Source organism: Balaenoptera physalus (genome assembly GCF_965194825.1).
Source record: "Balaenoptera physalus genome assembly, chromosome: 1".
Taxonomy (NCBI): domain Eukaryota; kingdom Metazoa; phylum Chordata; class Mammalia; order Artiodactyla; family Balaenopteridae; genus Balaenoptera; species Balaenoptera physalus.
Window position 1 is genome coordinate 105,262,339 of NC_138882.1, and position 26,831 is coordinate 105,289,169.

The 26,831-nt window shown below is 33.3% G+C and overlaps 2 protein-coding genes and 1 long non-coding RNA gene across 10 annotated transcripts in view; 1 reads left to right on the plus strand and 2 right to left on the minus strand.

Moving 5' to 3' along the window:
• Positions 1–1,413, minus strand: part of LOC309656075 (pancreatic alpha-amylase) — a 60,309-nt gene extending 58,896 nt beyond the window's left edge. The window contains exons 1-2 of one of the 3 annotated variants that reach the window (XM_082452234.1): positions 1,220–1,413; positions 321–399 (exon numbers count right to left, since the gene is read on the minus strand). In XM_082452234.1, the coding sequence (XP_082308360.1) occupies positions 321–399; positions 1,220–1,266 (126 nt within the window). In that variant the 5' untranslated portion in view covers positions 1,267–1,413. Of the gene's footprint in view, positions 1–320; positions 407–1,219 lie in introns of those variants that run through there. The other 2 variants (XM_082452226.1, XM_082452229.1) reach the window with 2 other exon arrangements.
• LOC309656463 overlaps positions 1–26,831 on the plus strand; it is a 235,695-nt gene that overhangs the window by 53,209 nt on the left and 155,655 nt on the right. The window lies entirely within an intron of this gene.
• RNPC3 (RNA binding region (RNP1, RRM) containing 3) lies at positions 334–26,815 on the minus strand (the record flags this gene model as incomplete). 6 transcript variants are annotated; one of them, XM_082452351.1, is made up of 15 exons in its annotated part: positions 334–399; positions 2,975–3,046; positions 3,757–3,889; positions 5,972–6,030; positions 6,119–6,213; positions 7,293–7,454; positions 9,411–9,562; positions 12,259–12,384; positions 15,239–15,381; positions 18,245–18,313; positions 19,413–19,524; positions 19,941–20,024; positions 21,201–21,319; positions 25,417–25,464; positions 26,624–26,815. In XM_082452351.1, 14 exons carry the CDS (start codon positions 26,813–26,815, stop codon positions 2,987–2,989), a joined length of 1,554 nt encoding a protein of 517 aa, XP_082308477.1. In that variant the 3' UTR covers positions 334–399; positions 2,975–2,986. The 6 variants fall into 6 exon arrangements, with proteins under 6 accessions (XP_082308477.1, XP_082308480.1, XP_082308478.1 ...); XM_082452354.1 differs by lacking the exon at positions 334–399 and adding an exon at positions 1,544–1,930 and having other exon boundaries at positions 2,975–3,043; positions 9,411–9,559; XM_082452352.1 differs by lacking the exon at positions 334–399 and adding an exon at positions 1,544–1,930 and having other exon boundaries at positions 9,411–9,559.

Here is a 26,831-nt window from a genome sequence, read left to right on the forward strand (position 1 = left end):
ACAAGAAATAAGATTACTATAAAAAAAAATGTTAAGTGCATTAGTATCCAGGTAAGAATGAAAAAAGGGCAATATTTGTAATCATAAAAGAAAATTTACATTTAATATAAAACTACATAATAAAAAATTTATGTAATTATCAAATTACACTTTCCTTGATATATAAAACAAAGAAAAATTAAGATCATTATTTTATTGGAAAGAAAATAATTTATTATATATGAGGAAGCTGATTAAAATCCATGTGATATATCTCTAATTAACTGATTTAAATGCATATAGTTTTAATTTTTAAATACACTTTAAAAGCTGTTACGCACAGTTCCATAGTCCAGGTGGTCAATTTCGTCTCCACAAAGTTGGAAAGCACTTGAGAGATATGAAAAATTCAAATGGAACCTAAAATACCATAAAAATTCATTAAAAGTAATCATGATTATAAAACAGTTCACTAGTTTTAAAATAACTAAAAGCTAAAACATTTATATTTAGAAAATTAGTGAATCATGTCAGTACAACAAAATTTTAATTGTCTAAATAAACAGCTTACACAGAAACTGATTTATAACATTAAAAAATAAAACATTTTAACTGTGCCAATAGAAAAAAGTAACAGCAATTTCAGTATCTCTAACTTTTTGTACTCAGAGTGACAATGATTAACAGAATTTTTCATTGGTTTCATCGTACTATTAATAGCAGGATTTGCAAGAAAGAAATGTAAAGGGCTCCAATGCTTTATTTTCCTACTTATAAAAGTTTAGATGGTTAGGTTGGTGTCTCGGATCCACCTTACCATTTTAATCTAACAAGTAGAATCCAAACTGGTCAGTCCTTAGAACTACTGAGGGACCTTTTTAAATTAGATTCTTGGTCCCGATTCCAGAGATTCTGATTTATTAGCTCTAGGGCAGAGTGCAGGAATCTTTACGTGTAAAAATTCTTCCTCAGTGGTTCTCAACCTTGGTTGCACATTAGAACCAATACTTTGGGAGATCTGAAAATCCTAATATGTATGCTGCAATCCAGACCATTGAATCAAAACTCTGGGGGAGAAACCCAGGCATCAGTATATTTTTTAGTTTATTATTATTGTTTTCTTTAGTCAGTATTTTTTTAAAAAGTTCCACAAGTCATTCCAATATGCAGCCAAAACTGAGAAACACTGTTCAGGTGGTTCTGGTTATCAACTAGTCTGGAAACCACTGCTCTTACATACCTACCAGAATTTTTCTTTCCACTTATTGAGCTACCCTGAGTCAACATTATGTCTTCTCCTCTCTGTTACTCTTTTCTTATTCGTTTTGTTTTACTTTGCTTAGAAAAAGAAAGAGGAAAAAAGATACTTCTACTTGCTATCTCAATAATAAAACCTCAGATGTAAGGTCTGCTACTCTTATTTGGAATTTACATTGAAATCCAGTTATTTAAATTTTCAACAAATGTACTTTTTAATAGGAAAAAAAAAACCCAATCAAATTTTACAACACATTATATATACAGAACACCTAAACTAGATACATCATGAAAAAGAAAACATATATGTTACTGAATTAGGTTTAGAAAATACATAAATAGAAGAAACAAGAATAAAATTTGTGTTAAAGCAAATGTATACCTTGTCCAAGTAAAAAGCTGACCTGATTCACTAACTTTCCCTGGCAAAACTACATAACCTAAAGGACAGCACAGAAAATTCAGCAACAAATCTAAAAACCATATAAAAGATTTGTTCAATCAACACAGATAATTTTAAAAATACTTCATTTCAATACATTGTAAAAAAATTATTGCTTAAACTGGATCAATGGGTTGGGGAGAGACAAAACACTTGCAGGAAAATCCAAAAAGCACTGCCCCAAAAAGGATACGACAAGAAAGGATACACTTTGTATGACAGTATTACAGCAGTATTTACGCAGGAATGCTTCTAAAGAAGAACAGCAGAATGCAATTTAATTTTTTTCTGATTTTTCATGTTAGATTTACAAATAAAATGATTTTTTTTAAACATACACTGAAAATGGTTTATTTTTATCTTTTCTTCTAAGCTATTTGTAAGACTTCTGACTATACCAATGTAGACACTTCACAACAAAATTCAAATATTCAAGGTGCCTCCCAAAAGGCATAAACATTAGGCAAAATTTTCTTTATATCATTTTTTCAGCTTAACCATCAGTAATTCTGGCTCACTTACTTCATGTTCTTCCAATATACTAAGGCAGAAAGATTTAAAATAATAAAAAACAAAAGAAATATATTTCTACTCATCTTTCTTAAATCAATGTGACATAAAATGCTTAATTCTACCATTTTTAATCATTAAATTACTTAAGTATGAATTAAAATTGCTTATTTGAAAGATGAAATACTTGATTCCAAAAAAATATGTACCTATTTCTGTGAGGTGTACAATTAGTAATTAGCAATGCAAATTCTCAGGTCCCACCAAGGGTAACCAACTTGTCCTGGCGTGGCAGACACTTTCCCAGTGTTAGCATTAAAAAGTCCAGTATCCCGGAAAACCCCTTAATCACAGGAAAACTAGGGATGATTGACTACCCAAGGCCCAACCCCCTTGCAGACCGACTGAATCAGAAACTCTGGGTGGGGGTGAGGGGAAACCCAGTAATCTCTGTTTTATCAGGCCCTCTAGGTGATTATAATACATGTTAAAATTTAAAAACTACTGCTTTACTCTATGAAGAAAAAGTAAATAAAGACTAATAAAGATACACTGCCCTTATAAAATTCATTCCCCAAATTTAATTTTTACATACAAATAGGTTTTATTCCATAGTTTTAATCGTGAAATTTAATGGAAATTAACTGCATAGACAGAAAGAGTCAGAGGGAGGATCCTTTAAAAACGTTAGAAGGTACACGAATTACTATTCTCTCAGGCTTTTATCCTTCCTTAATTTTATCTCAAGAAAGGCTTGTCCTTTTATTACGTTATCTCCACACTTACCTTTACTAATTTTTAACACTTTCTTTTTCCTTCTTTAGAGTCTTGTTTTGGTCTAGCAGATCGAGCAAACTGCTAATATTTAAACATTAAGGTTTTCTTCACAAACATGAAAGTAATCTTTTCTAAAGAATTGTCAAGAACTTCCTAATGTAGGGTAGGAGTAGTTTTTAATTTATCTCTATATTTGTCTTCCTACTCAGTCATTCATCAAATATTTGTTGACTGCCTCCTAGCTGTCCATGATCTGGGGAAGAAGTAAAAAATTCACCTTTTCTTTTAGTCATTTTTTACACCTAGACCTTTGCTCGCTCCTTCATTTATCCCACTGATTTCTAGTTTGAAACTGCATTAAGTACTGAAAGCAGGATGGTAAATCAATGATATATTTTGTTATTAAAATTCTCAAACATAAATATGGATTATAATACAATAAAATATATGATAATAAAACTACAACAAATCATATCTTTCTTTAACGATTCCAAATGTACTTCTGGATACTGTAGTATCTTAGGCTTAGCATGAGTATGTATATTTTAAGCTGTATTAAGTAAAATGTTTAGACTTGGCTGGATTTTAATAACCTCATGATGCTTATTTTCCAATAAAAATGTAAATAACATTACCATTTGACTCAACTAAACATATTTATAACTGAGTATTCTCAAGCTAGAATGCCAGCTGTTGAGATGAAGGATAATATAAAAATTGGTTTCAATTATACCCTTACTCCTAAAAACTATTGATCCGTAAGTCTTGGAACAGACAGATTAGAAGGATACAACCACCATAGGTTTTCCAAAAAGAATGTATCCATTAGCTTCCTTTAATGCTTTTGCTGCTGCTTTTTCATTTGGAAGTCCAATGAAAGCTTGTCCTTTCATGCGACCTTCTTTCATCAAGCGTATATCAAACCTAGAAGTCATGGAAGAAAGAATGGTTTTGACTCAAAGAATTGTCAAAGAATTCTGATGAAGTCAATGGGAATGTATTCAACAATTTAAAAATTTGCTATTTCAGAATAAAAATGACTATACTATCTGATTAGCACATTACTCAGGCTTTCTAAAATTATATTTTATATTCTGTTCTAAAATTGATTCTGTAAGTAGGTAATACTTATAGAATTATTTTGATGATATGCTTATCTTTTTTTAGCTGTTATAAATATATGTGATTTAAAAATCATATTACTAGCAACTATAAAAGCAAACTTCGTAAGTTTTTCTTTCATATCTCTATTTTTAAACAGTTTTATTCAGCCAATTTAATACTACTGATATTTACTCAAGTAAAAAAAACAACTATATGACCAAGAATAAAAGGGCTGACAGGAACTACAGAAAAGTAACATGGAATTTCAGAGTAGGAAGGGACTTTACTGATCATCTAGTCAAAAACCACCATTTTACAGATGATGTGTAGAGACGGAGTGACTTCTTCAAGGTCACACCGATCACTAAAGTTAAAGCCAAAAACACAAACCAGAATTTGTATTCCAAGTGTAGTCTTCTATTATTCCCTAGTGTATTCATTTTTCAACATTTTGGGGGAGGAAACTATACTCAAAACTCTTAAAAAAACAGACTAATTTATAACTAAAGTACCTCTTAGCATTTAGTCTATTTGACTAGCAAAAGCATATAAAGAATGCTTAAAGTATCCAAAAATGCAGCTAAATCCTTTTCTAACAAATACACATGACTAGTCCCACAGAAGACAATTACTAATTCATCATTTTGATGTGTACAGCTTTCTCAATATAGAATTTTCTTTTCCCTTCAAATTCTAATGGCAGGCAATACTGGAAATAGAATGTATATACATGATATATATATATATGTGTGCGCATATATATATACACAGACACACAATACATATATTTATATATATCTATGTGACACATACATATATTTATATATATACACACACACATATTATTTATTTTTAAATTTTTTCCCCTTATAATCATGATTCAAAGGCGGCAACAAGAAAAAGGGCCAGTATTTTGCATGGCCAGCAACATAAACTTTTGGTATCCTGGTAAGATATATCTGTCACTAATGAATATAAAGTGGACATGGTTTTTAAGACATGGTGCTCACTGTGCATGCCTATATAAAAAGGTACACAGCCCAGATAAGACTTTAAAAATATTAGTTTCACATGAAGATTTAAGCAAAATTAACTAGAGTCATTTCTCTAATTTACCTCCATTCAAAAGTCTCTCTCCTTACCTTTTCTAATTTTCTTTACTTCTAATTTATATGGCCAAGGTCTTACATACTTTAGAGTTAACCAATTATAAAATTTTAAAGAATGAAATTCTAACTCCAAACGTTAGCTTTTATATCATTTACAAATCATATCCTTCTCTTTTGCACTCATAAAATTGGAAGCCTTCCCAACTGAACGAAGAGAAGTTTCTGCCATGGTAAGAATCTAAAAAACTCTGCCTGACTGCTACATATTCCTGGATGAGTCATTAAAATGCTAGTTTTCAAAATGTAATCTTTGGACCAGCAGCTTAGTCATCATCCATACAGATTTTAGAAACACAAATTCATGGGCCCTATCTCAACCTAGAATATCAGACTGTCTAGAGATAGACCAAGGAAATGGTTTTAATAAGCTCTTACACAGGTTAAAGTTTGAGAACCACTGCTTTAGAGCTAGGGATTGAGGCCTGTTTCTATAAATAATGCTTTATTGGAACTCAGCCATTAATATTCATTTATGTATTGTTTACAGCTGCTTTAATGCCACAAAGACAAAACTGAGTAGTTACAACAGACACCATAGTATTTTAGTATAAAAATATTAAATTTTTACTATCTGTCAATTTAAAAAGAAGTTTGCTGACTCTTGTTCTAGATGTCTAAAAGATAAATTTCTTCATATAATTTTAATCTCTAAAGGGGAACTGATGTTTAAAAAAGGGCTAATTCCTAACAGATTAAAAACAAAACACAATTTGAGAATATACATGCCACTTACATTATGCGTTGTGTTTCCGACGAAAAGTCAACGTATCTTCCAAAAATAAATTTAAGGTCCTAGAATTTCAACAAGGAAAAGACTAATAAGGAAAGCCAGGGGAAAAACATGTAAAATAATAAAACCAATTTATACATTTCAACTTACCTTTTCTTGAACTTGTTTAGCTAAATTCTTTACATAAATTCTACAGTTTGGTTCACCAGGTTCATAACTTCTAAAAACTGAAAGTGTTTCCATTTCTTATATAAAAACAAAACAAGGATATAAAATTAAGACAGTTTCATCAATTTTTCAAAGAAAAACTATAATGGCATTCAAATATATCTGTTAAATAGACAAAATAAGCATTAAGAAAATGTTAAAACCATACAAATTAATGGCAATGTTACTAATGGGATAAAAATACCCATTAAAAATCTAAAGTGGTGATATGAAAGTAAGTTTATAAATTTCAGGCATCTAGAATAACTAAAATTTATCAAATAAAATATTTCTGTTAAAATTCTGTAAAGCTTAACTTTAAGATGAGTTACTTTATTAAAAAAACTAAAGCAAATAAAGATGCTACCAAATATTTGTGTAATTATTTTGCTTAAAGTCAATCTCCCAAACTACCAGCACCAATATATTCAAATGTAAAAATAAAGTACTCAAATGTAATAATCAAGTATTTCAGGCAAAGTGTGGCTTCTGAACATACGGCTACTCCTATTTAGTGACAATTACCATCTTTCCTGACAACTAGATGTTCTAGGCAAAAATATGTCAGTTGGAAGTCTGTTTCCCATTATTATGGGAAAAATTATAATGTGTTACATGTCAATCTAAAACCCCTAAATATTTTCCTAAAATATACTAAAACAAGAAAAATCCGTTAAGAAGTAAAAAACTATCACATTAGGATATAAAATTCATAAACACAGGCTTTTAATCACCAAATAGTTAAAACTATTTTTTTTTAGACAAATAATTGCTCTGCATACATCTCAGATATAGTACTGTGATGGTCTATCAACTGTATACAGAATACAGAATTCCAGACTGTGGGCCACACTGATTTAACACGTCATATAAGTTTCAGGAATGAAAACATTCTTCCAAATACATATAGACTGGAAACATTATACTGAGAGATACTTTCCTCCCTATAAAGTATGAGTACTAAAAACCAAAAGTGGTGATTAAAAACATTAACTGGAGAGATGTTTCGAAGCATGTGCTTTGAATAAAGTAAACAACATGAAGAGATTTGTTTTGCTTCTGAAGGGGCAAAGAAATGTAAAATGGAATAAATGCTGGTTTACTTCATGAAAATTACCTTCTCTAGAAATTCTGCCCTTTTCCAACTCCCTTCTAGAAATACATTCTGATGGCATTTCATCAGAGTCTTCTTTAATCTCCTCTGCGATGCTCAAATTTGGTTTTGGGAAGATTTTTCCAAATCCTATATTGGATGCATCAACTTCAGAAGCAGGTAAGTCTAAGAGTTAACAGTGACATCAGCCATTAAAAATCCCTCCCTTCAAAACAGTTTTTCTTTTCCATTTTTAATTTTTAAGATATATTCTAGCACTAAAACTCTTTGGTGTTTTTCTCAATACTCTGAAACAGGGATAAGCAAACTTTTTCTATAAAGGTTCAAACAGTAAATACTTTAGGCTTTGCAGGCCATATGGTTTCTATCATGACTACTCAACTCTGCCACTAGAACATGAAAATCATAAAATAAGACACTTCCATTTGAGGGTACTAAAAAAATATCCATTATACTTCTCACCAAAAAAAAAAAGACCCAATCCTAATCAAAGTCAGGAAAAAGAAGTATTTGCACACTTAATTACTTATTCAATAAGGAAAATTAAAAACCATTATAAATTTTAAATTTACAACATAGCAACATAATGGATTACATTCAGAAAACATGAATTTTAGCTTCAGCAAAAATTAAACTGACTTGGGGGAGAGGGTTGGGAAGGACAGGATTAAACATTCAGTAGAAAAATTCTAGTTATACTACCTAAAAAAACAAACAAAACCCTAAAAAAGCTGTGAAAATGATGCAAATAACATGCCATATTTAGGATTATAAAAGTCTCCTTATAACATAGAAAAGCCGTCATACCAACAGACCTCCTGTGGCCTGAAGGCAACAGTAAGAAAAAAACTTTTAAAACTGTTTTTACTGTTAATTCAGCATTACTCTACGTTGATGCAGAATGGGACGATTGTCCCCCTCTCACAAAGGTCTAAGTCCTTGAGCAAATTAAACTTAAAAAAATAAAAATCTGTGTCAAGGGGTGACTAGCCATGAGATAAGAAAGAAAACCACACAAAAATACAAATATAAATACTGAAAAAAACAAAAAAGGAGCTATCTGAAAAGGCAATGCATTCTCACTAACCATCAGAGAGACAGGAATTAAAACCAGTTACAGTTTATCACTCAGTACATTTGCAATACTTACTAGAACTCTATCCTATATTCACACAAGTGCTCAAAGATATATGTACAAAAATGTATATTCCAGAATTTTCTGTAATAATAAAAAAAATGGAAACAACCTCAACTTCTATCAATAGAGTATAATTAAATATTGTTATAACTATACTATGGAGTGCTATGCAGCCATAAAAAAGTAACCCATGATGGCTATTTAAAAAAAGAAGTAAGGGAAAATAAAATGTTTATACACAAGTATAGGATAAGATCTGGAAGGACTATTTTCATACCAAATTATTAACAATGGTTATCTCTAAGTATTGGGATAGGGAACAGTGGGGTTTGAGGTGTTAACTTTTTAAAACTTTATATGCTCCTGTTTTGATTATATTTTTTCTATAAGCTGGTATTATTTCTGAAATTTAAAAATTAAAGAACAAAGAAATGCCACTGTAGTATAACATCAAATTGTTTAAAATAAGCAGAAAACAATCTGTAATTTCAATACATTATCTTCAAACTTACAAACAGTATCTTGTAAACAATCTTCCATGTCTTTTGGATTAAAAAAAAAAAAAAATTTTACATGAAATCTACAACTCAAAAAATAATCACAGTTTGTTTCCCTAACCAAAAATACAACTGTACTAATAAAACCAGAGCATCACATATAACAAGCAATGAGAAAACAGATCAATACAAGAAACTTTTATCATATTTTTAGTGTAAACATCAGCAAAAACGAGACTAAACCTCACCCTAGAGTTCATTACTAGCAAAAGGTAACTGTGACAATCTTACCACTAAGCTCCAATTTTAGTTATATAAAAAAGTTTAAAATGGATAGTATTCTAAGACACTAACAAAGACCTAATTTCATATTTCAAATATATTCACAAATACTAAAAAACAAAAACATATAAAATTTAATTCTAATACAAAAAAAAACTGAGAAGAATTTTTACATAGCATGTTAAAGAACTGGAATATGCTTACCACAATTTTGTTCTTCACAATTTTGTTCTTTTTCTAAATCTTTCTTAAATGCAGCTGACACGTCGGTAGATATATGGAATTCAATTTTTTTATTACCTACAGGTTGTGGTTGGTCAAATACATCCGAAGGTAACAACACTGGATGTAAACTGCTGTTTACAAACAATCACAGCATTACTTTGTAATTGCAAATAAAATTTTGAGTAAAACATTATTTCATATTTACTTTAAATTTAAAAAGCTAACACTGATAAAACACACTATAGGCATTGAACAAAGTAACTTACATTTAACTTCAATAAATCCTAACAAATGTTCTCATATAGGTATTATTAAATTCCTAGTTTAGACAGATAAGGAGTTTGAGGCTAAAGGATGTTAAGAAATTGCATAAAGTCACTCAGTAAATGACAGAGACAGGACTTTAGGACTATTGATTCTAAACTTCAGGATATTTACCAATAAGCAAAAAAGTTCATTCTATGTTTAATGTAAGCATTTTATGCACTGTATTCTATATACTATATATAATAAACCTATGCAGGTCAATGCAGTAGCCACAAGCCACATGTGGCTAATAAGAATTTGAAATGTTGCTGTACTTATGCTCTAAGTACAAAATATACACCAGAGTTTAACAACTTGGTGTGAAAAAAGAAATATAAAACGTTTTAATAACATTTTATATTAATTATATGTTAAAATAACATTTCAGATATAATCAGTTGAATAAAATATATTATTAAAATTAATTTTATCTTTTAATGTGGCTATTGGAAAATTTAATTGGTTCACATTACAGCTGACCCTTGAACAACTTAGGGGTTAAGGGCCCCAACCCTGCAGCGGTTGAAAAGCTGTATATAACTTCATCAGCCCTCCATATCCATGGTTCCTCTAGATTATCTATGGATCCATATCTAGGGATTCAACCAACCTCAAGTCATGTAGTACTGTAGTATTTATTGAGAAAAAGTCTGCATATAAGTGGACCCACACAGTTCAAACCCGTGCTGTTGAAGGGTCAACTGTATTAATTTTTAATTGTTTGGTGCTGCTACAGATCAAAAGCATGGGACTGTGGTGTCAAAACATACATAGGTGGGAAATATGCATCATATTATGTATACTTAACATGAAAGAGTAATTAAAAAAAACCCAAAGACCCATTCCTTTAAAAATGTAAAAAGATCATTTTAACAAACTTCTTCCTCAATTTATAAAGTTACTTACAAGTTCAAGGGAAATTTACCTTGTAGAAAAGCTGAATAAAATTAAAATTGCAATTAACGGCAATCTTCATCTGATTAAGATATTAAAATACATAGAATTCCATGGCAAAAAGGCAAGTAAAATTTCTGCCATAATTTAAAAGAAAATTTGTTAAGCAAAGTGTCAGATAATCAGTGAAAAAGGAAAAAAAGGACAATATATTTCAAACGAAATACACAGTAGTAAGTACTATTTCATTGGCAATTTCTCTACTCTAACAGAAAGTTTAAGACATAGTCAGAAGTTAATTTATACCTAATAAAATTCTTTCGTACCCATAGCCCAGGCCATCACCCAACATCTACATAATTTTCCTGGAAAGTTTATTACAAGGTGACAAAGTCTGAAAGAAATTCTTAATTGTTTTTAATATCAATGGCATTACAATGGCTCCCTCAATGTATTCAAACACCATAACTTAACATTTAAGGCAGATATCTCCACATCCTTCTAGCTTTCCCCTTCATCATTTTTATTCCTATGCACCAAATTTTCCTACCTCTGGAAACTCACTTTTTCATTCACACTGGATATCTCTTCCCTGCCTAAGTTTTGCCTCTCATCCTTCAAGCCCAGCTCAAATGTCTCCTCCCTCTTAAAGTCTTTCCAGATTTCTTGACTGGCTGTGACCTCTCCTCCCTCACAACCCTTCATAGTTACATCTTCTTCTTATGTCATTTATTATAATTGCTAATGCAACAGTCATCTATGCATATGACTTACTTACCCATAAGACTATTACCTCACTGTTTGAAAAGATACCACTGAGCTTTGGAAGAATGTTCCAAACCACATAATATTTAGCAGAGAACTTATCACATATTTGATAAATATTTAAAGGTGGGTCCTGTGTGCTAAGCCATGTGAACTTTTACCAGGTAGGGTACTTTGAAGTAAAATAATGTTTGATATCAGGTAGTGGAGTTAGGAGAAATTAACAAAATTTCATATAAACACACTGGTGATGGATGCCATTATCAAAACTGTGAATGCAGGAGGAGAAAGAGATAATGAAAGGAAAGTAAATTAATTTTGTTTTGGATAATATCTTAAGTGCCTACAAGACACTGAGTATGCAAATAGGAAGCTGGAAATGAAGACTTTAGATCTCAGGAGGTTAATTCTAGAGATGGAGATTTGGAATCTATTAGCTGCAACAGGTGAACTATAAAAAAATTAATGATATTAACAAGGAGTATAAATATATGAACAGAAAATGACAATGGACAGGAGTATATGGAATCCAGTATTTTAAAAAAAAAAAAGCAAGTGAGTGAGTAAGAGAAAGTCACAAAAGAAAAAAGTAGGAAGGAAAAGAGGAAGAGAGGAAGTAAGATGAGAAATAAAAAAAGAGAATGTAAAATTAAGGGTGGACAATTTTGAAACCTGGGGTAGTCAATAGTATCAAATGCTGGTCAACTTTGAGAATTAAGGATACTTGTGAATTTGGCAAATAAGCAGTCACTGGTAAACTGGTGGACTGATGAAATAAAAGTCAGAGTGAGGAATGATCTGAGTTAAGCAATCAGACAAGGTACATACAGAAACCTTATCTTATAATCCAAAACAAAATTACCTGTGTGAAGCAGATGATGGTATATTCAACATATCCTTTATTTTTCTCTTTTTTCTCACATGGCGCTGCTTTATTGTTTTTGGTCTTTTAGGCTGAAGATTTGCTAGTTCCATTAGTTTGGTCATTCTACATTGGAGGAAAGAAAAGTAGAAAAGATTTCTTTGTGTAGAAGCATAGCTATTTACAACTCCTTTTGTTAAACAAATTTGTATTTGAGCTTATAAATTATAAAATGATTTGTATGGCATAAGTATAATTTCTAAGCCATCAAGTAAGATATAATCAATCTGACAAAAGCTCAAGTTACAAATCTCCTTGCTCAACTTTCATCTTAGTTTGAAGGAATTGGGAATTTACTTAATTGCAATCTGTCATTTTTAAAGATATGTTTTACTAAAAAAATTATTAGTTGCCCAAATGACTGAACTTCGATGCCAAAAAGTTAAACAAAATACACTAAATATAATCTATGTAACTTTATTGCTCTTTTCTTGACTAATATTCAAAAGACCTTACGAACACAGTAAAATTATTTTGATTCATATTCTAATTATTAAAGAGAACCTGGACTTAAGTACTTTTACTTAAAAGTATTTTGTGCATAATTGTTGGAAAGCATATTATATAAACAAGATACTTAACTTGAGAACAGGGTTTTCAAATACTATACTCTGAAGTGGCTTAATCAATCAAGGGGTGACAATCGATATCTTATACATAGCTTATCTCCATTATGATTATGAATAATATTTAGAATAGATCTTGTTTAGGCTTTCTTGGATCTTCCACAGGATCAGATATAGTGCTTCCACAGAGCAAGTTCAAAAACCACTAGTCACAGCTCTACTTCCCCAGAGTTAAGTTTGTGAAATTTGAAAGCAAAACAAGCACAGTAAAATGTAGTGAAGAAGAATTTGGTTAAAATAAGTTTTAAACCTTTTTTCCTTAAGCGAGGAAAAATGAAAACGTATGTTATAAATTTTTAAAGCCTCTTAACAATCACGGTTTACCAAAAATTTTATGAATATATCCAGTTATACAAAATATATGTCTATATTCATAGATTGCTCACCCAAAGCATACTAAGGCTCTACACAGTGCAAGGAATATGTTAAGTAAGTAATCAATAGATATTTGCTGACAAATACATAGTGGCATATTTTATAATATTCCAGAAGATAACAGAGAAGCATGAAACCAGAGGTTAGTTCATGCAAAGGCTTTGTTCTCATGACTCAAGATGAATTAGCAGAATTCCTCACTACATCCCTAAATGGAAACCTAAATAAACAAAAACAAAAATGGTTTTAGCTAGCCTATTAAAGCATTTCTCATGACTATCATTATTTTTATAAAGAAAATAAAATTTACAGGTTAAGTAATTAGCCCATTGCAATGTTCTACATTCTTTATTTAGCAACAAGTTAGTCTATTAAGAACTGCCAGCCTTCCTTATTGTCTCTATTCAAGACAGATAGTCTATTCACTCCCATTTTAGTAGTTCCAACATAACTCCTTCCTTAGAAAGAGAATATATATGGAGCCACTACTCAAGTGGATGTTGCCTCAATAGTAGTCAAATTGCTGCTGATTACTTGTATATGTTGCTTAGATTCTCTGCTTGGATTTTGACTCCAGTCAACCACTCCTTCTGTATCTGGTTGCTTCTGTGCATATCTGCCTAAGATTCCCATCATTGGCCTACACAGGTCTTTTAGGCTAGGGGTTGACAAATTACAGCCAAAGGACCAAATCTAGTCAGTGTCTGTTTTTTTTAAATAAAAAGTTTTGTTGGAAGATAGCAACATCCACTCATTTAGGTATCATCTATGGCTGCTTTCCACTACAACAGAACTCTTTGGCCCTATATAGAAAATGTTTAGCAATTCCTGTTTTAGGCTATGCTGTGGATTATATACCTGAACATCATTAACAGTTTATTGCTCTTTGCCAGAATCTTTAAACAAAATATATATAGATCATCAAGAGCAACCAATAAAAGAATAATTCATTTGCAGTAATTTTTGTGAATGTTTTTGTATAAAATCCTATAGAATTGCTCTAGAAATTATTCTGAGGTGAATAAAGTCCAGGGGAATAAGCTGACAAAAACAGAAATACAACTTAATTTTGTTCTGTAAAGTCTCCACAAACACTGAATTAGTGAATAATGGATCACTGCTCCTAGGGCAGTGATGTTCCTGCAAGCATGTGCTCACATTTCATCAGTTGATCAATACATGCCTAGTTTTATGCATGTTTCTGTTTAAGAACACCTTATTTAATATATATTGTTGATTCATTAACATTGAACTCAGAGTCAACAGTGCTATAACTCAGGCCTGAACAAAGTTTATTTAACACACAGCATTTTCTCCATAAAGCACATCACAACCTTCTTGATCTTGGAAACACTAGACAGCACTTCAACACTATGCTTGGAGACCATTTTAAACAGCAAAATCAACAACAAACAGCACAAAAATGTGCAAAACATGGTACAAATAGACAGTGAAAAAGACACTTGTTTACGGTATGAGAGCTGAAACAAGAGGCAGAATGTCACCTTGTCTACCTCATCTAGGAATGTGCATGTCAAAAGACTCAAATTTTTCACCATTCTGCACATGCCCATGTCTTCAGAAGACCATAAAAGCACTGTAATTATTGAAGCTGAAGTCATAAATAAATTTTAACAAGTAGGCAAATTTGCAAATACAGAATCAACAAATAATGAGGATCAACTGTATACCATAATCATCAATCCAAAAAATTACTCATAATACAAAAATGTTCCCTTAGGTCTTGATGTCTAGTTTCAGGTCTTAATCTATAGCACGATGGGGAGCTGGGGATGGACAAATTCTAAAGACCCCGAATTATGAAGAAGTATATGCAAAACTTAAGAAGAGCAAGAGAATCTCTCCCCCATATTCTATGTTTCTTAGAATCTAAACAAATATTATTTGACATTGCAAACCTCTGACGGTCTTCATCATCACTGCTTTCATATTCTGATTCTTTACTAGATAATTCCTCATCCTCATCTGGCAAAGGAGGTTCCTCTGGTGGCTGAGGAGATGCAGGTGGAAGAGGAGCATGTAGTGGCATATAGTCTTCATACTAATTAAAAGAACAAAACAAAAATACTACGGTAATCTATGATGTTCAGAAAACCATTTCCATTCAGATACATGATTCTCACATCTCTCTACCTCATGATTTTCTTCTACACATTCAACATATATTGATGAAACACTTGTCTTAGCAGCCTTTAGCTGATCACAAAACTTGTTTCTTCTTCCTTGGCACTTAGCTGGACTAAATTTCCAAACCTCCTTTGCAGTTAGATTTCACCTGAAGTTTAGTCAATGAAATGTTAGCATAAAAAACTCCCACACATGTAATTCTCTCTTTTTTCTTGATCTGCAGCCTGCATGGTAATGTCCTCACCAACTTGGGAATGCACATAATGAAGATAACTTATCTTTTAAGTGACTCAGTAAAGGAGAACACCATTCTGCCCTACTTTTGGAATGAACTTGGCCTGAGCAAGAAATAACTTTTATTGTGTTAAATTACTAAGATTTGAGTTTTATTTGTTAATAGCAGCTAGCATAATCTTTGCAATGTGCCAGGAATTGAGGTGTTGGGGTTATAAAGAAAAATTATGCAGCTAATAGTATACACATTAGAAAAGCAACCAATACACAATACGAAAGCAAATTTTCTATTTAAATGTTAGCTCTCAAAATAATTTCTCATTGCTGTTATCTAAAAAAGTACTAAGGGTACATATATATAATGGAATATTACTCAGCCATAAAAAAGAACGATGTAATGCCATTTGCAGCAACATGGATGGACCTAGAGACTGTCATACTGAGTTAAAGTAAGTCAGAGAAAGATAAATATCATATGATATCACTTATAAGTGGAATCTAAAAAAATGGTAGAAATGAATTTATTTACAAAACAGAAAGAGTCACAGATGTAGAAAACAAATTTATGATCACCAACAGGGGGAAAGTGATAAATTGGGAGATTGGGATTGACATATACACACTACTGTAAATGAAATAGATAACTAATAAGAACCTACTGTATAGCACAGGAAACTCAATACTCTGTAATGGCCTATATGGGAAAAGAATCTAAAGAAGAGTGGATATACGCATATGCATAACTGATTCACTTTGCTGTATACACCTGAAACTAACACAACACTGTAAATCAACTATACTTCAATTAATAAAAAATAAATAAAAATAAAAAAGTACTAAGAGTACTATAGCAAAATATTGGGTTGGCCAAAAGGTTCGTTCAGTTTTTTCCATAAGATGGCTCTATTAGCGGTTAGTTGTCTTTAACTTCATTCGAAACAATTTTGTTAGATTGTATTGTGACAGCCTGTCATATCAACATGCATTAAAAAAAAAACTTATCAAAACTGGTGAATTTTTGTGTGGCCATTTTAATATCGATGGAAGAAAAAAGCAACATTTTCAGCATATTATGTTTTATTATTTCAAGAAAAGTAAAAACGCAACTGAAATGCAAAAAAAGATTTGCGCAATGTACAGAGAAGGTGCTGTGACTGATCAAACGTGTCAAAAGTGGTTTGCAAAGTTTTGCTGGATGATGCTCCACAGTCGGATAGACCAGTTGAAGTTGACAGCAATCAAATTGAGAAATTAACTGAGAACAATCAATGTCATAGCACGTGGGAAAGAGCCGACATACCCCAAATATCCAAATCGAGCACTGAAAATCATTTGCACCAGCTTGGTTATGTTAATCGCATTGATGTTTGGGTTCCACGGAAGTTCAGTGAAAAAAATCCTTCTTGATCATATCTCCGCATGAGATTCTCTACTTAAACGTAATGAAAACGTTCCGTTTTTAAAACAAATTGTGATGGGCAATGAAAAGTGGATACTGTACAATAATGTGGAATGAAAGAGATCATGTGGTAAGCAAAATGAACCACCACCAACCATACCAAAGGCCAGTCTTCATCCAAAGAAGGTGATGTATATATGGTGGGATTGGAAGGGAGTCCTCTATTATGAGCTCCTTCCAGAAAACCAAATGATTAATTCCAACAAGTACTGCTCCCAGTTAGACCAACTGAAAGCAGCACTTGACGAAAAGCACCCGAAATTAGCCAACAGAAAATGCATAACCTTCCATCAGGATTACGCAAGACCACATGTTTCTTTGATGACCAGGCAAAAACTATTACAGCTTGGCTGGGAAGTTCTGATTCATCTGCCGTATTCACCAGACATTGCACCTTCGGATTTCCATTTATTTTGGTCTTTACAAAATTCTCTTGATGGAAAAAGTTTCAGTTCCCTGGAAGACTGTAAAAGGCATCTGGAACAAACAGTTCTTTGCTCAAAAAGATAAAAAGTTTTGGGAAGATGGAATTATGAAGTTGCCTGAAATACGGCAGAAGGTAGTGGAACAAAAGGGTAAATATACACTGTTCAATAAAGTTCTTGGTGAAAATGAAAAATGTGTCTTTTACTTAAAAATTGAAGGCACTTTTTGGCCAAACCAATAATAACTAAAATTATTCAAGAGCAGACATAGCCTACCATTGAAATTATTGATAGATCTGCACAGTAAATTCTAATAAAAAATTATCAACCTTTTAATAAAACCAGAAAAATGGAAATTCTAGACAATTCTGTTTGTTAAATGTAACTATCCTATAGGATAGCACAACGTCCTAGGTCAAAGGCCTGAACAACAACACTGGCAGAAATGATGGCCTCTATTACCAAAGCATCTCTTTAATGTTCTGGCTTTCTCCCACTTTCAATTCTCCACTGGACTATTATTACGTTAACTTTACACTTGTTCTTCATTTTCAATACAAATTAGAGGTCACTGGCATAACATTTGTAAAATTTAGCCTCAATAATTTCACCTCAGGAAGAGAAATTTTGAATCTTGAAAATTCTAAGAGCTTTCTTACCATGGGAGGCCTTGCAGTAATTGGTCCAAAAGGTGTGGGCAAATTCATTTTATTCATAAGATGAAGCACCTTAATAAAAGTGGTAAAACATTTAAAATAAAATAGAAAAAATGATGATTCAACTCATATCTGATATTTTATGTACTAAAAAACTTTGCAATAACACTATTCATTACTTTAGTGCAAAGGAAGGACCACCTCTTGCCTTTATAATCCCAGAACAGGGCTAAACTAGTATATCTCAGGCACTGGTGTATCTCAGAAGATTAGCCTTCTTAAAATATTTGTCTATTCTATAAATACAATTATTCTCATTATTAAAAATGTCATGTTCTTACAACAGAAAAATTTACTGAACTGTTTTTTTTCCCTTATTGTGAAATTATGAAACACAGAGAAGTACAACAAAGAAAATAAGTATCATCTATATTTTGTACTTAAAAGAATGTTTTATTGTCAGTACTTTCAAGCATTTGCTGAGGGGTCCTCTATGTCCTTTCCTTTAAGAAAGGAAAAGGTGTATGCTAAAGTAACAAAGAAACACCAGAAATTATATTTCCCAAATTAGCTTATGTTTATTAGTATTATTAATACTAAACATGTTAGTATTTTTAAGCTATAGTTTATAAAAGCCTTTACTTGAATGTAGTAATTTTTTATTACCTTTTGCAATGGACTGAATGTTTGTGTCCCCCTCCAAAATTCTTATGTTGAATCCTAACCCACAATGGGATGGTATTAGGACATAAGGCCTTTGGGAAGTAATTAGATCATAAGGGTAGAACCCCCATAAATGGGATTAGCGTCCCTTATAAAAAGCACGAGAGAGCTCTCTCACCCTCTTTCAGCTACATGAGGATACAAAGAGAAAACGGCCATCTGCAACCCAGAAGAGGGCCCTCACCAGAACCTAACCATGCTGGCACACTGATCTCCAACTTCTAGCCTCCAGACCGTTAAAAATAATTTTTTATTATTTAAAAGCCACCCAAGCTATGATACTTAGTTATAGCAGCCCAAACTAAGACACCTTTAAAATACTGAAACATCATTGTCCCTATAGGAATCAGTCTAATACTATTATAAAAAAAAATTTGAGAATTAGCATGAAAACTAACATATAAGGTTGTACAAGTACTTACTTTGAGCAACATTTTATTCTACTTACCTGTACGTAGAACTTAGGCACACTTGCCAAAGCATTTACTATGTTTGCTAGAATCGTGCTTGAAGGTGGTGGGTACATATACTTGAGGCATGAATTTAGAGGAAAAGTCAGCCTAAAAAAAATATCTTAAAATGCTTATTGTGTTTTAATAAGTTTCATATCAATAACTCATTTTAGGTAACCTAATAACATACAAATTGCTCAAATGATTCAGTAAGAGTACTCTGTTCCTAACAGATCCAATTGATTACATTTAAAAAGAAACTTGCCTTCTGATTGCATTAGAGAAGAATACGGCATTTCTTATCAGAGAATATCTTACAACTTGGAACATTATAATGGAAACAAATTCAGTGACAAACTCTTAGAGCTCAGTATGTTTAATCAACACATTAAAAATATGCACGATATATAATAAAATGTTCTTTAAAAAATTATCTTATTTGCAATACACACACATCCCACACACACACCACCTATCTAAAACAAAACCAAAAGAACAATGAAATACAAACAAAAAATGCTAACCCATGGTTTGGTGCAATTCCATTTTCTATGGTTAAACAATCAAGTTCTTTCTTTTCTTTATCATCTTCCACAGTATCATCAGACCTAAGAAATACAGAATCAAAGTTGATCTTACCTTTAGAAATAGAATGAAAAATTGCATACAAAAATGACATATTATCGGGCTTCCCTAGTGGCGCAGTGGTTGAGAATCTGCCTGCCAATGCGGGGGACACGGGTTCGAGCCCTGGTCTGGGAAGATCCCACATGCCGCGGAGCAACTGGGCCCATGAGCCACAATTACTGAGCCTGCGCGTCTGGAGCCTGTGCTCCGCAACAAGAGAGGCCGCGATAATGAGAGGCCCGCGCACCGCGATGAAGAGTGGCCCCCACTTGACACAACTAGAGAGAGCCCTCGCACAGAAACGAAGACCCAACACAGCCATAAATAAAATAAATAAATTAAAAAAAAAAAAATGACATATTATCTTTTCAAACAGGGCATTATGAAAACAGTTCCATTAGTAAAACTTTCAACTATTTCTTAAGTAAACACCAATGAAAAAGAGTATCTATTCCAGATATTATAGAAGGCATGGCACATTTTCATTTACTCTTCACAGCAACCCTATGAAGATGGTATGATAAATCTCACTGACACCCCCGCCTCACCAAAACTGAAGTTCACATGGTATAAATCAGTGGCACACAAATTTCCTCAATGTACATCAACGAGGGTCTGTTAAAACGCAGACTGCTGGGGCCTATCCTCCTCCCCACCCCCAATACCCCAAATTTCTGATTCAGTAGGACTAGGTTAAGGCCTAAAAATCTTTCTTTCAGTCAAGATCTTAGACGATGCAGCTGGTACAGGGATTATACTTTGAGAACCACTGGTGTAAAGCAAATTTATAAAGGTTATATAACTACAAAGAATTACAGCTGGGACCCAAATACCAGGCCATGCCTATTCATGACACCTTGCTATATCTAACACAAGGATTTTATACTAGTTACCTTCCCTCCACTTAAAGTTGAATGCTTTTCACCCTACTCTTTTCCCACTTCAGATTGATTAATTCCTAATATTAAATCAATACTCAGGTTCCTAATGCACAATTAGGAATGAACAAATATATTGCTTTAATGTACTAGATTCAGTAGAGAGATATAACCATTTACTGTTTCAAATTATTTACTTGCTAGTCTGAAAACAATCCAAGAGCAATACAACGGATTAAAAAAAACACTTTTAAAATGTACGAAAACCTATCTACATACTTTTTCTTTTTTTCAGTGCTTGAAGAAGGACATGGTGAATGAACTTGATCTTGCTCTTTTGCAAATTCAACAACTAAAGTATGACCTAAAAGCTTCAGTTGATGAAGTCTTGTCAATGCCTTCAGTTGGAAGAGTAAAAAAAAAATTAATAACTGTACCAAAATTATTTGTTAGAGACCATATATAAAATAATTTATACATGTTTTTTGTTAATGCTCTTAATATTTCCTTGGCTATTTCTTACCCACTTCTCATCTCAGGCTGCCAAGGCTTCATTACTTATTAAGCAACTGCTTCCAGTCACTTAGGAAAACTAAGATCTGGTTAAATCCAACGCTGCCTATACCCAGGCAGCTGAAAATGGTTAGAAAAACAAACATAATGAATTGGGCTAGTCTCACTTTAAATTCACAACCACAAATCTGAGGGTGACCCTTAAGGAAGCCACAGTCATTTATTATATTAGTTCATTTTTTTCTACCAATCTCTAAGACAATATTTTGTACCATTTCCTTCTTCCTCAACCTCACAATACTCCTGTCCCATTTTTTTAGCCTAGGATACTGTTTCCTACTTTGAGAAAACTGAAGCAACAAGATGAGAACTTCAGATTTCCCACCATAACTTCCCATCTACCAGCTTCTGCATCCACATATTCTATCTTCTATCTGTTATCACATGTTAACAATCCATGTTTTTATTTAAATCTAGTTGTTTTACTTGTATACTAAATCCCAGCCTCTCTTCTGCTCTCTGGAACTGTACAGGGTGTGCTCCTACCTACATTGTTAATTTTCTGTCCTCTATTGGATCATTGACATCAGCATACAAACATAGTCTGATTTCTCCCATCCTAAAAAATATTTTTTCTTCATCTGTTGATCCAACTTATCACTCTCCCCCACCCACCCCCACCCCCCACTCTGCTTTAAATTACTCTTGCAGTAAAACTCAAGAATTATCTATGCCCTCTATCTAAAATTCCTCTCTGCCCATCAGTCTCAAACTCACTCCAATCAGGTTCATGCCTTACTCAGTCCACTGACACTGCTTGTCATAAACAACAAATTCTGTACTGCCACACCAATGGTCAATTCTCAATCTTCATTTTACTGCATTTAACACAATCACTCCACTCTCTCCTTCATACATGTTCTTCACTTGGTGTCTAGACACTATAATTTCCTACAGGTTTCTTGCCAGCTCATTGGTTTCTACTCCTCAATCACTGTGGCTTATGCCGTCTCAAACTCTTAATGTTGTCATACTCCAGAGGTCTATTATTGGTCCTCTCTATCTAATCCAGCACCCTAATTTTAAAAACCATCTCTATGCTGATGATTTCCCAATTTATAATTTCAGCCCAAACCTCTGTCCTTAAATCCAGGAACATATATCCAAACTACTGGAAAGCGTCTCTTAATTTTAAATATTTTAAAATTAAGACTTCAGGAATTGAATCTTCTCTCCCCATCCCCCCTCAAATGTTCTCCATCTGGAACCTTCGGATGGTAACCCCCTTCTTTCATTTACTCATGTCAAAAATCTTGGAACCATCCTTAACACCTCTTTCCCACATTGCATATCCAAGCCACTGAGAAATCCTGTTTGCTTCTACCTACAAAATATATCCAGAATATGACTATTTCCTACCATTTCCACCGCTACCACCATGGTCCAAGCAACCATCATCTCTGGACTGAATTAACAGTATAACCTTTTAACAGATTTCCCTGTTTCTACTCTTCCCTGCCTTCCATCTACTCTCAACACAAAGTGATACTTTTAAATATAAGTCGAATTATGTTACTGCTTTGCTCACAATACTATAATGGCTCCCAATTTTACTCAGAGTAACATCTACGGTCCTTACAGTACCTACATGATATGGCCCTCTCTTAGTTCTCTGACCTCAAATTCAATATCTCCCCTCATTTTTTTTTTGCTTTAGCCACAAGCTAGTGCATGCCAGCTATTCCTCTTACTGGAATGCACTTCCCTAAAATTCCCTTAGCTAACTTCCTTCACTTCCTTTAAAATGTTGCTCAAATATGACCATAACTACCTTAACTGTAGCTTAACCCTCCCAAACCAGCACTCCTGATCCTATTGTTCTTTTTTTATAGCATTTATCATTTTCTAAAATATTAAACTCATTAAGTTTATTATTTATGGTCTGTCTCCCCTTTGAGAATGTGAGCTCCGATGAGGGCATAAATCTGTGTTTTATTCATTGATATATCCCAAGACCTAAAGCAGCATCTAGCACATAGCAGGCACTCAATATTTTTTGAACAAATGGAACTTTAGGCCTTAACAGGGACTATAATTTTATTCTACCATCTTTATGCATCCTTATTTGACTCCATTATACAAAGCAAGTTTCTATATGTTTCAATAATTTTCAAGTCCTTAAATCAGCCTAGACCTCTTACTATCAGTGAGCCTTTGATTATCTGAAATACAGCTGAATTGCTTTAAGTTTCTTCCTCTCAAAATGTATGTCACACATTCTTTTCAAAGTTATGGCTTTTAATTTTTAATGTTAGACAATGACTGGTTCCATGCCCTCTCCTCCAAGTTAATCTTGACTCTAAAACAAGGTGGTTTTCATTACCATATTTTACTAAAAACTTTTTATGCTATATTTCAAAAGGTCTTTTCTGAAAAAAAATTTTTCCTATACTTTAATACATATAATGTGAAAGTCCTCTGTAATCCCATCCTTGGAGAAAGACATTTATTATTCAATTTGGTGTATAGCTCTGCTACATTTTGTTCTATGCATAAACTAACATACACAGTATTGATACTAGTTTTCCAAAATTCCAAGGTTACATATTATATAATGTTTTGCAACTTTATTCATGTACTCTATCTGGGCTACATTCCTTATTAATACATATTCATTTGAGCTCATTCTCTGAGGGTTGTAGTCCAGTGTATGGATATACTACAATTTAAAGTATCCTTTCCTCTTATTGATGAGAATTTGGGTCATTTCTATAGTTTCACAATAAAAATACTTTACTAATAGACTGTGTTCATTCTTCATCTTGTGTCATCACAGGATCTTACCTTCTTAAAACTCTCTTATCCTTGCATCCATGAGAATTTATTTTCTAGTTCTACTTCCTTTTTAACTTCTCCCTCCCAGTCTTCTTTGCTGGCTCTTCTCCCTTTGGGCAACCATATCCATTTACCTTCTTGAGGAAACTCCATTTTTAACCCTGCCTCAGCTCTAGTCCCGTATTTTTAATTGTTTTTAAAATATTTCCACAGAAGTAGCCCACAGACTCCTGCCCCTCATGTCAACTAATGTAATAACTCAGTCCAAAAATTTCCAAGTATTCCCTCTCTCTCAACCACTACATCTACAGGGATCACAGGACCAACAAACACAATCTCTACCAAATGTATATCTACTTCTTCCTTTGTCTTCTTACTGCCTTATTCAGATCCCTTCTCTTGCCTTAGCCATTATAACATTTCTCTTGTCTTCGCTTTCCATTTGGTCTTTCTAACTCTCATCTTTTTCGATATCCAATCCATTACATGAACTCTACCAGATATCTTTCACAGACCTGACCATACAACTGGTCAGCTCAAATATATCAAGTGCCTTAAGAATAACTACTAAACAAAATTCAATCCCTCCCTCCCTTCCACCCAAATTTAGACTCAACCTATCTTCCAAGTCCTATTTCAATTTCAACCCTTAGTTTTTGCTCCACTTAGAACTTTCCATGCCCCACAGCTTTATTTAGTGTTCTCTAAACCTGGAAGGTCCATCTCCCTTTGTTTTCTTCTCAAAATCTAACTAATCATTAAAGGTCTACCTCAAAGGTCACCTCCTTTGCAAATGATCCCCTAGGATTTTTTTTAATATATGTATTTTCCATTTAATGCTTAAAACATCTTGTCTTGCAACAGTTACAGAGATAGTTATCAATGTCTGCATCCTTTAGAACTTGTCATTTTTAATTACATATGAGATTACAATTCAATTTTAATTCATGTTCCAGTTAATCTACTAGTCTTATGTCCAAACATTGGGCAAAATCTGCCAAATGACAAACCAAATGTAGCCTATGGGGCAAACTCTGAAAATACAAACCCTTTTGCTTTTAAAAACTATAGTTTAACATTATGCTCCATTTTTGAACTAAAACTGGATAATAGAAAATTGTTAATAATAGAAAAGAAAAAGTTATACCTTTATAGCTGCTTTTTCATTAGGGAAAGTAGCAAAAGCTGTATGTTTCTGAAAAACAAGGTACAAATTATTTCAAATATAATTTCTCATAAGGAAGTCTGATATTTCACCAGCTGACAGTGATTTGACACATTAATAAAATCACAGAAAAGAACGGGAAATCCAGATCATTTAACTGATTACTAAATTCAATACACTGCTTTTCAATCAGTTTAGGATCAGACTTCTTTGAGATGAAAGACTTTCTCATATAAAGGGGCACACACACACACACACACACAGCGTGTTTTACATATATTTTCAAGTAGTTCGACAGTCCATAAGTTTAAAAACCCCTACTATACACAGAGGACCACCCTTAAACCATCCAAAAATATAAAATATCTTACATGTATAACGCATCTAAGATCTAAACTTTCCTCTATATAGCCAAATGCAAAGTTTAAATTGGTCTTTCTCCTAACTCAGTAATTCTCAACCCTGGCTGCATTATTAGAAACACCCGGGGAGACTTTAACCACTGATGTTTTGCCCCATCACAGACCATCTGGCAGAAACTTAACATCACCACTGCTATTTTAATGGAGAGAACTCATCTAAAACATCTTCAGGTATAAAGGAAAATAAAGTAATTGTGTACATCCCAGTGTTGGACTTGGAACAGTCTTAAAATATTGCTCCCTGAAGGATTCCGTTGGAAATTTTTTATGAAGAACATCTTCGTCAAAAACTTAGTAGAAATCCTGTAACTAGTTTACTCAAGTTACCGACTACTGTAGCTTCTCCTCTATTTTGATGAATGTCTTAACGCTGGCTTATAAGTAAACCAAGATTTTTAAACAGTCCTTCGTTACATATTTCTGAGAGTACTCTTGAGCCTAAGAGAAATACCTCCAAATTCAGAGGAGTTTCGAGATTCCCAGGATGAGAAAATGGAACATAACTAAGCTTCTTTTTTCATTTTTTCTTCTTTGCCTTTCTCACTTGCCCTTTTCCGCAGCGCGGCGACTAACCTAGGCTCGAGCCAATTAAAACTTGACTTGGGACGCAAGATATTTTGATATGAAGGAGGAAAGACTGGGAAACCCCCACTACACAAGCGCATCTCCCTCACTCTTTTCTGTCTTCTTCCTTCTGTCAGAACTTCCCCTCCCCACGTCAACAGCCAAGGGCCTTCCCCGGAGGCTCGGGACCGGCGCGCCCTTACCAGTCGCCCTTTATCGGACAGGACGCGCACGGACTGCGCTCCGAAATACTTCAGTAAGTCCTCTTTCTCCTCAGCGGTTAGCTCGGCTGGCAGGTGCCTCACTAGAAGGGTTCGGTCGCCCCGCGGCGGAGAAAGCGAAGCAGAGCTCTGGCAGCCTCTCGACATCGGCAGCGGCTGTTCTGGAGCCGCCATTTCTCACAGAGAACCA